This window comes from Pholis gunnellus (genome assembly GCF_910591455.1).
Source record: "Pholis gunnellus genome assembly, chromosome: 21".
Lineage (NCBI taxonomy): Eukaryota > Metazoa > Chordata > Actinopteri > Perciformes > Pholidae > Pholis > Pholis gunnellus.
In genome coordinates, this window is record NC_136548.1 from 11,287,484 (window position 1) to 11,298,294 (window position 10,811).

Sequence of the window (10,811 nt, forward strand, 5' to 3'; positions counted from 1 at the left end):
CAAATGGAATAATTCTACTATTTAAATATAGATTGTTTTTACTAAAGCTGGATCGACAAATTATAGATTATAGAAGTTTGGTTTCTTTCCCCCAGAAGTGATAGTAAAGTACAGAGTAAGTTAAATACAAAGGGATATATATAGTAAGTGTAATATACCATAGTGCTAACTAATCATGAAATACATATATACATATATTTATAATACAGAAATTATAACATTTTGTTCATTAGTGAGAGCAAACAATCATCTTTTTAACTTCTAAAAACCTCAGTCAGTTGAGAGAATTTAGAGGCGGCCTAATGTAAAAAAGATGAATTGAAACATAAAGAGCATTTGGTATTGAGCGTTTTTGGGATTATTCAATGGAAATAATAAAATCATGACACAGATATACACTATAAAACAATATAATATAATATAAAAGTTTACATCTTTGAATAGACAACAGAACCATATTGCAACAGTGAGTACAGTGACAAACTACGACACAAAGTAGAAATGCATACACTTTGAAGGCACTCGAATATTGAAACGGTAAAATTAGTTTTCCCTTTACTCCATTGTGAACCCGCAAACATCCTTGGTCCTTAGGGGTCCGTAGGTGACTTGTTTCTGTGAATAGTATGTGTGTTTATCAGGCAGCATGTCTCCTGTGGTGCAGTTTGTAGCGACGCAGGAGCTCCTGCTGACTCTTCTTCTGCCTGCTCTTCTTCCTGAGACCAGCAGGCCTCGGGAGATCTCCTCTGGATGAAGGCCTGCTGCTTCCTACGGACAAACCACAGAAAAACTCATATGCACATGCAAATAAGGCTGTTACTGCGAGGACTTTTCGGCAGCTGTGACAGTGCAAATCCCAACTTTAAAACATAGTCTTGTTGTGCAAGTACCAAGAAAATGTGTGAAATGATCATAAAAGGAAGGCAGGAAGGTGGAAGCTAAGGAGTGAACTAAGGAAGAAGGAAAGAAGACTCATTAATGCCACTGACTTCTTTCACAGTGTGGTCCTTCATAGCCGTCGCACTGACAGCGGAAGCTCCCTCCAGACAGAATGCAGGTCCCATCATTCATACATGGGTTGGGCTTGCACAGGTTTACCGGCTTTTTAACCTCTAATAGAAAGAAATGTATCATAAATCAGCCTGTTACCATAACATTCACAAATTCATATTTTGCCCAGGTCCCTGAGCATTTCCCATCTTTTTCTTAATCTCAACCACTTCCCCCTATATCCACAGAACAGGAGACAGCAAGCTGTCCTGAAAAGGTTTGGTGCTCTCCCTTTATTATTCTCACCTGAACACAGCATCTGCACCAGCACATCCTCAAAATACTTGAGATCCTCATAAGACGACACCGCAATCATGTGTTCCTCTGAACCAGCAATCTGCACCAGCCTCTCTTTCTGTATATCCCCGATTCCAATCACAAACACTGAAACTCCATTATCTCTTATCTTCTGAGCTGGAACAGCAGCGTCGTCCCCGCCTGAACCGTCCGTCACCACCACGACAGCCTTGTTGACTCCGGGCCGCGCGCCTTTGGCCACCGTCAGGACGTTGGAGTGGATGTGAAGTAGAGCGGCGCCCGTTGAAGCCACTCCGCCCATGTAGTTGGCGCCGTCGACGGCCTTGAGGATGGCGGAACCGGTCTCATGGGTGTCAAGGTTGAAGACGGTGGTGGCTCTCCGATTGTAGGCCACGAGTGCCACTTGGGCCACGTCTCGGTTGACGTCGAACTGGACGGTGAGGCTGCGCACAAAGTTGCGCAGGATGGCGAAGTTATCAGGGCTGACACCACCTGAGGCATCCAGGGCAAACACCAGGTCCACTGCTTGGCCAAGACAACCTGAAAACAAAAAAAAGACAAAAAATAATGTTGTTAATATAGACAATTAGTACCAAATAAAGAAGTGCTGAAGAAATGATTCTTAATGGATTTATGATTACATAATGATACATTTGGAACAACTGGATCCTAATGACAATTTGGATATTCTATGAGGTAATAAGTGGTCAGTCAATCAGTCAGTACCTTGTGTATCCACACTGCAGATCTTAGCCTTGAGCTCAGGGATCTTGGCACTGAACTCAGGTGGTGTGTAGGTGATAGTCCTCTGGGGATTTCCTGTGATATTATTCAGTTGTCCCCTGAGGTATTCTGGTCCCACCCCTATCAGGAAGATCTCTCTGTCTCGGGCATACTTAGAGGGCTCTACCACCTCGTCGACAGCAGGAGTGGCCGTGAGCAGCACCACCACGCGGGGCAGGTCGTCCGTGACGTCAGCAAAGACTGGCGCGCTCACGAAGCCTTGGCTTGTGACGTAGTGAAGTGCCTGGCCTGTCAGGGTCTTGCCGCCGACTGGTTGAAGTGCCTCCACAGCCCTGAGCAAACCCCTCAGGTCCCCTTTGAACTTGTCCACCGGGACCTCGACTCGGGTCTCTCCGCCGAAGACTGCCAGGCCGACTTTACTGGACCCGATCACAGTGCGCAGGAAGCGCTTTAAGAAGGACTTGAGGCGGAGAAAGCCTTCCAAGGTGAGCGTGGCAGAGCCCTCCATCAGGAACATCAGGTCTACAGAGCAGTCCAGCGATAATGCAGGAGCTGAGGAGGGACGGAGGGTCGGGTTAGTTTGACAGATGGTATGTGCAGCCAGTGGGACGATGCGAATATCTCAGTAGGTACAGAGACAGTGTACTGACCACAGTGTGGGTCTCCTCCATAGCCAGGTGGACATACGCAGTGGTAGCCCTCCTGACTGTCTGACACACATGTTCCACCGTTCAGACAGGGCTGAGAGTCGCAGGGATCTACAGTATAGTGGAGAGAGAGAGAGAGAGAGAGAGAGAGAGAATGGCAGGGTGTTACACAAACATCATCTCAAAGAGAGAAAGAAAGAGAGAGAACAGTGTGTTGTTACCTGGACAGAGAGTACGATGGCAGACTGTCTGGTGTCTCTTGTAAACCTTGTTGTACCTGCAACACACACATTTGGATTGACTCAAAAATTCACTTGTTTTGTCAGGTTGAAATTGAATAAATGTTGGCAGTTCTGTGACGTAAATACAAACATTGAGCCTTGCCTATTCCCACACAGGGAAGACATTGCATTTTTACATGTATTCATTTGACAGATGTGTTTGTCCAAAGTGACGTACAAACTAGCTATCTCACTTAGATTGCAATTTGTTAGCTAAGATTAATTTGAATCTTTGGATATTAGACAGACCCGTTTTACAGTATTGAACAAGCAGCACTTCTACTTTGTGCTGTACCTAAAACCTTAAAGTTTAAATTCGGCTTTTTTGGGAAAACTAATTGCTGGACAGTTCAGTGTTTTCATGAGTCATAAGATTTGAAAGATCAAATGAAAAGTTGTGATGCTTCTTCAAACTGTGAGCTCCGATTGGCTTCGGCCATTTCATGGTGGTAAAGTTGCAATGTGCTGTGAAATGAATTTCATCAAAGGACATTTTAATTGCCCTGGGAGGTTGTGACAGAATTGTTTTCATTGACACCCTCACACTGACACAGCACATTACCAGATGGGAGTTGCCCTGTTGAACAACCACAGTCTCGTGGTTCATTGAGCAGTGAAAACATGTTTCTCTTTTTGCCTCTTCCAGACCTGCCAGACGCTGCTGTGGGTCCATCATTCCTACCACATGTCTCCTCGTGATTTACAAGAATCTTATAATTCAATTATATCGAAACTGTCAGGGATTTTGATTTTGATGTGAAGTTGAAGCTATTAAAATCGTGTCTCCGGTTTCAGTGAATAGTTGGGTTTTCTCTCGTAAAAGTTCAGAAATTGATCTTCTCATGAAGACTTTGTGACCTCAAGTGAGGAAGACGAGCCCATTTGCGAAATCCCTGCATTTCATGTACACTTGCCTGTAGTATGGACAGAGAGACGTGTATGGGGAATACCCCTTGGAGCCTTTCCAACACATGTAATTCCCCTGCAACTCTTTCACAGTCTCCAGTGTTTTCCTCTCGCAGGGAAACAACTCCACCTGACAGCCTGGGGAACAGGACAGGAGGATTAGGGGAGGGACATATGGGGACATGAGGGAAGTTAGGTGGGGACAGGAATTGGAGTTAGGGAGAGAAACACAAAAAGTCAAGCCAGGGAGAGAGCTGTTGTGTTGCAGAGGAATCCCACCTGCAGGCGTGGCGTTGCAGACAGAGAAGGTGCTCAGTGTGGTGTACAGGCCATTGACAGCATCGTCGAAATCCTCGGCGAAGAACACGTGGCTCTCCATCGGCTCACTGGCCAAAGCATGTAGCTCTTCCCACCTTGGGTAGCGAATGCCCACGGCAAACAAGACCACGCCCGTCTCTTTGAGCTGTGCAGCCGCCTGCACCGTGTTGCCCTGAGACCTCCCGTCTGTCAGGAGGATGGCGATCTGTGCCGCGGTGGAGGAGTTACGACCGCCCGGGAAACCCTTCCTCAGCACGTACTTGAGCGCGAGGCCCGTCTGGGTGGCGCCTCCCCTGGGAGTTCAGAGATTGGAGAAGAGTAGTTTTTACAATGTTGTTGGTAGAACAAAACTGACACAGAACAATTAGAGAATATGTAATGTACTGCAGGAGCCAGCGGAGTTAATAATCTACCACGTATCGCTGCCAAAGTAAACCACATTCCTCTTTTAGTTCTTGGACTGAAAATGCACGTCGAATTGTCTGAGCGTTGTCTGAAGTTTCATCACCCCAGGGCTCAATAAACCCCGTTTAAAAACGATTACATTTTTTTTTCAAAAAGACGTAAATGTCAGTCAGAGCTGGAGCCTCTTTCAATCTCACCACTTGACACAAAATAAACAGATTCACAGCCTTTCGTGGTTATTAGGAGACAGAGCTGCTGAAACAAAGGTAGTGCAGGTAGGGAGGTGCTTAGATGCCATCCTATTATATCACTCCGCTGTGACAACAATGCTATGTCTGCTTGGAGCGCTGAAACTGCCTAAACAATATGGTGGAAGGTTCAAAGGCCTTCGGGCATGATTCAAATATCTTGGCTCCCTTGAACAGATTAACGTCAACAACACGAGGTATTGGTTTCTCAGCATTCAAGTGCAGATTGAAATGCTCTTTTATGCTCCACATGTTACATTTCACAAGCTGTGAAGAAATGTAGTTCTAGCTGGATACAGAAGCAGAAGACGTAGCTAGCATGTATTTGTATTTGATGATTAGCTTTTGCAACTTTTATCCCCTTTCAGACAATAAAATACATACTTAAAGTCTAAAGATGGCAAAATGTTACTTCCAAACCACACACACACACACACACACACACACACACACACACACACACATACACACACTCACTCACACACACATACAAACACAAACACACACACACACTTGGCCAAATTACCTTCCTCTTGCCTGGCTTATGCACTTATCCAATATCCAGTGACCACCAGTGGTGTCCCCCTCTAATCTGAAATTAATTTGTTTTCCTTTCCAGGGAGCATTTGCACTGCTTCTGAATGTGTGTGTAGTTCAGTGTTTTGCTGCACAATTTTTGGACTAAATCCAGTCCAGATCATGTAACATACAAATAAAACGTTTGCAATTTGGTTAATGCTCTGTTTTGCCATCGTTGACAACTCATTCATTCTGGATCTGTTCCTAAACCTACACTGAACAACTGTGACAAGTTTCAGCGTGCTAAGAAGTTATAATAATAAAGGTTACTACAGACATCTTGTTTGTATATAAATATAGTAAACACATAGACATTAATAAGACATTTCTATGGTTTCTGGCGTTGTTGAATTCCTTCTCATCTGTGATAGAGACTCGTATGAAAATGGGTGAATGGAACTGGCTCAGGTGTCATAAACATAAAACAATAAAAAACTATTTCACCGTCTTTCATTTGTTAAATAACTGTAATAGCTTGATTTGACTTTATGAATGACACACGTGCTTGTGTATCATCTTCTACCTATAAAAACAGATGTCCATCCTACCACCCACTCCACATCACACTATAATAGGTCTTTTTGCATCCCAAAACATCAACTGTCTTGACGACGAACTGAGAGGAGAAACACACCTGTGAGAAATCTTCTTCATGTGCTTCTTCAGCTCTTGTTTTGAGGTGTACGAGTCCAGGGCGATTTCCAGCCGAGGAGAGGAACCGAACTGAATCACGCCGACTCGCACCTGCAAGAGAGTGGGAACACATGAATACGATTGACATGAGAGAAAGAGGGCGAGAGAGACAGAAGAACAGAAAGAACACAAACCTTGTCTGGTCTGATGTCTAGTGCTTGACAGAGCTTGATCGCGTAGTGTTTGGACCTCTCAAAGCTGCCCTTCCCCACGCTGTAAGAACCATCCATGAGGAAGAGGATATCCATGGCTGCTGAGCACTGCATCACTTCCCAAGGAAACACACACACACACACACACACACGCAGAGGTGAACACTCTGGATATCTAGGTCCAAACTCATTCATTGTCTTCATTGCATTACTGGCAAAGAGTATATTCTATTGTTCTCTATGGGGCATTATGGGATTATCCCGGTTCGGGATCAAATTGTCTGCAGCAGATGAAAATAATACCTTGACATAATAAGAGAGAAACAGCGGAGCATGCCACAGCTCATTTTAATTTTCCCAGGAGCAAACTCACAAAACAATCACCGAGCGAAAAAGCACGTTTGAACTCGCCGGAGGCGTCAATAATCTGCAGTGTTGCTGTAATGTTAGAATGTGCGGCCCGATTCATGAAGAGAGCCATTACAGATGAGGAGAGTGAGCCGTCCGTCCGTCTGCATGTGGTAAAGTTGTTCCTCTATGACACCGAGCCAATAAGACCACCCACCACCTCAAAGTATTCATCCAAAGTCTTGCCACTTTACTTTACTAATTTATAAGCTAATTACAACAACTTCACTGCGTCGTACTTTAAAAACTCGGTCTATATCAGACCCTGCGCATTCTGTCTGTCTGAGTATTTTTGATTGAACTAAGATTTGTTCACAGAGGTGCTCCTCATTGTTCTCCCATCGGGCTCTTCTCTCTACTCACTTTCTCCGGCTGAGCTGATCTTTTGGATGTTCTCATGGCTTGTTTGGATCTCCTGCACCGAGGAGCCCTGCTGAACTAGGAGGGACAAACAACACAGAGATCAGTCAAATGTCTCCACAAACCGTATTTACACTGCATTACGCACATACATGACATTTAGATAGAGTCATCGGGCCCACCATAACAATGACTGCGCAACGAAACCCTTCACAACACATGCTGGTGATATTATTTTACAAGAATAATATTGGACACATTTCATTACACAAGCTGAAACGTGAGGAGTTGAAAGATGATTAACTAAAGAGGAAGTGTGTGGGGGGGGGCACACTAATCTTTGCAACACATTGATTCTTATTCCTCTAACTTTTCTCTCGTCTTCTCTTTTTTCTCACGAATTGAAAATCTGAAAATAAGCGCTAGAATTACTCACAGTGATCTGTAAACCTCAACTTTTGCCATTAACTGTGTCTATTCGGTGCCTTAAAAAATCATTAGAGCAATAAAGAGAGAAGTAAAATTAAAGGATGCTGCTCCTTATGCCAATACAGTTTGCTGACTCCCACATGACCCTCTGCGATGGATGATTAAGTATTCAAAGCTAACGCGAGTGGACAAGTGAAGAAGCCCATTCTTTGGCTCCATTCACTGAATGGACGTCGCTCTATTCAGGCACACGTACAGCCCAGAGAGGAGCGAGGGGATTCCTGATTTCCTGCTCAGAAACCCACGTGAACACGCCTTGTTGTCCCTGGTAACCCCAACGGGTCACAAAAGCATTTGTCCGGCGCGGGGACGAAGCGCTTGAGCGGTTTCACATACACATCTCCACATTAAACAGATTTCTCCCCTGAATGGCACGGTCCGTCTCTCCAATCACAACACGCAAATAAATTGTCAGATTGTTCCCGTCAACTTTGCTGTGTATGTTTCTGCCTCATTTAGTGGCTGCTAATCAGCTGGTGACGGTGAAGAAGGACACAACCATCCATCCAAGGTTCCATGTGCAAAAGCTCAATAGAAACAAGGGCATGTCTGTATGAGGATCATTTAGTGCTAACATTGACTTTGTCCTCCTCTGCTTATCTTTCTGTCACTGAAGTTGTACAGTGAGGATTGGGAGAGAAAGAATAGGGAAGCAGCAGTTGACAATGTTTTGCTTTTTGGGGGGGGGGGGAACAAAAATGACAGTAATAACATTAAAAGATTAATTCTGAAAAACATCAGCTGCAACTTAACAAAGACTACTTTTATCAGTTATCCTTAGGAGACTAGTGGTGTATGTGTCGTAAGCAAAAGGGCAATTGACAAGGAGTGTATAGGACTAAAAAACAACACCTGAAAGAGGGGCGCAACTGTCAAACTGCCTCGTCTATTTTGCAAAGCTGCATTGGAGCAACAATACATTTTGAGAGAAGCACACATACAATATGCACCCTTCTGCAAACTTGTGTTTACATACAGTCTTCCATCATCAATTCATTGGAGGAAAGGAGCAAACTACATGAGATCATTAAGGTGTAAAATCCACCAGAATCATGAAAGAAAAGTAACACCTGTAACTCCCTTAACTTTTCTCAATCCTGACCCTTTCATCTGCTCCTAATTCCAACGTCAGCCCCAAAGCCCTCCTGACTGAAGATTTAGGGTCTTGGCAAGCTGCTTGCTCATGGTCAACGGGGCCCCACTGCTCTGAACAAAAAGTCTGTCTGTTCAGCCAAACACTTCTAGCAAAATGACTGTGTAACTTCAATGTGAATGAAAGCGGGAAACAAGGAGCAAGACAACAAGCAGGTATACCCCCAATAGTCTGGGAGATATAAAGAATACTCCCTTGACATCAGAGTTAAAACTAGGATCAGCTCTGACCTATATGGGAATGTAACTTGACAGATTGCATAAATATCTAGCTGGTGAAATACTGCAACAGGTTATCTGTGTTGTCAGTACAGGAGGAAAAGGGGGCGTCCCGACAAGGTGAAACAATCTGTTTTTCTCAAGTTCAAAGTCTTAAAATGACCAGTAATAAATACTTCAGATGGTGCTAAAGCTGTCATTTTGGAAAACAACTCAGATTATATTGCTCCATGAATCCCGCCTCTCCCCTCAGGCAAATACCGACACTCTCGTGTCCGAGAGAGAAAATGACTACGATAAAATTTGAAGCAAAATTTGACTCGTCTAGAAACAAGCCAGCATTTTGAGCACAGGAAGAAATCACTTTAATTAAAAGAAAAGATAATGGGAATTCTTCAGCACTGGAGACTTGACAGGTTTAAGCTGTAGAATATCTTGTCAAGAATCTCAAGTTGTCCAGAAGAGCGTCAGTGAAGCATTGCACATTTTACACCACGCAGTCCAGCTACTTTGGCCTTAAATGTGCTCCCAAATGTCAACACACTGAACAGTTTACTCTCTTTATTTACAGCAGTCTCTCTTTGCAAACACTTACACCCATCAATATATATCTAATATTAACATTCATCTCAACAACATTAACCCTAAACACATACTGGCACCTTTGGACCGCTTTGCAAAGAGCCAGGCCTCCATTAAATGTTAGCTGTTTCCAACTTTAAGCTAGGTAACGTTAGGCTACGCTAACTAGCTGCTAGCTGTAGCATCATATTTACTACAAGTATGAGAGTGGTATCAATCTTCTCAACTACCTGCAAAAATTTAACTTATTATCCAAAGTGTTTAACATTTTGTAAAAACATACCACGACCAGCTCTACTCTGCTTCTAATTGGCTAATGCTTGTTTCTTTTCTTGGTTGGACTGTGGATGTACAAAAGGTCTAACTTCAAAAAGGTCTAACTTCACAACAAGTTATTCTCAGCTGAGCCCAAAAATAGTGTGTAAAGACGACAAGTTTGTGTACAGTCACATGTTGCATTACATGATAGGTGGATATACATGACCTTGTGACAACGGCATTCAAGTATAAATTGCAAGCACGGCTGTTCTCGGCCTCCGTAGTATATTTTGCCGTATGCTCCCTCCAAATGATTTTAAGTGACATTTGCAGCCTTATTGGTACACACATTGGTCAAAAGATTCTGAATACTTAAGGCGCAGAAGGTTATCATCAACTGAAACTGAATGCAAAAAAAGTAATAAAACCAATCAGCCAACCTTGAAGAAGCAGCAGCGTTAAGAGGAGGAAGAGATCGATATCAGGCTGCATGTCGAGAGACCTGGAATGATAAACAAGGGCACACACTTAGCAAAAAGAAGCAACAAAATACACCAAAGAGAAAAGAAGAGATTGTGTGTTAAGAGAGAGGAGTTTGTACAGAGGTCATGTGTGGGTTTTCATTCATATACTGTTGCATTTGAACTGCTTTGGCAGGCTTAAAGTGCTGAAAGTTTCCAGTATTCCACAAGAAAAAAAGCTAAGATGATAGAAAGGTTTTGTGCAGCTGAAACCTTTTTTTCTTTTTTATTCCTTCAATCATCTTGTGACCTGAAAAATGAATTGTCAAGTTGAAAGGAATGTCAAATTAAGGTTCACAAATCTGCAGGTGTTGTGCTAAGGAGAACGCTCAAATGACAGGGGAGAAGTGAAGTGTAGTCAGTGGAGTAGAAACCTGGATCAAGGACCCGAAGAAAACCCTCAACGTGTTTTCACAGCTAAGTGTGGGTCGAGTCCTTACCTTTTCAAAGAGGACTGAATGAAGAGATGCTTAATGACTGACACCTAACGTCACAGGAACACCAGGATGTTATGTGCAATATCTGTTATGTGCAATATCTG

At 43.5% G+C, this 10,811-nt stretch overlaps 1 protein-coding gene across 1 annotated transcript; it reads right to left on the minus strand.

The window, feature by feature from the left end:
* Positions 1–137: 137 nt before the first annotated feature.
* Positions 138–10,241, minus strand: vwa2 (von Willebrand factor A domain containing 2; the record flags this gene model as incomplete). The annotated part of the gene is made up of 12 exons (XM_079183112.1): positions 138–768; positions 990–1,112; positions 1,297–1,848; positions 2,035–2,604; positions 2,703–2,810; positions 2,921–2,976; positions 3,889–4,024; positions 4,166–4,497; positions 6,071–6,180; positions 6,264–6,397; positions 7,053–7,127; positions 10,190–10,241. 12 exons carry the CDS (start codon positions 10,239–10,241, stop codon positions 638–640), a joined length of 2,379 nt encoding a protein of 792 aa, XP_079039238.1. The 3' UTR covers positions 138–637.
* Between the last annotated feature and the right edge of the window lie 570 nt (positions 10,242–10,811).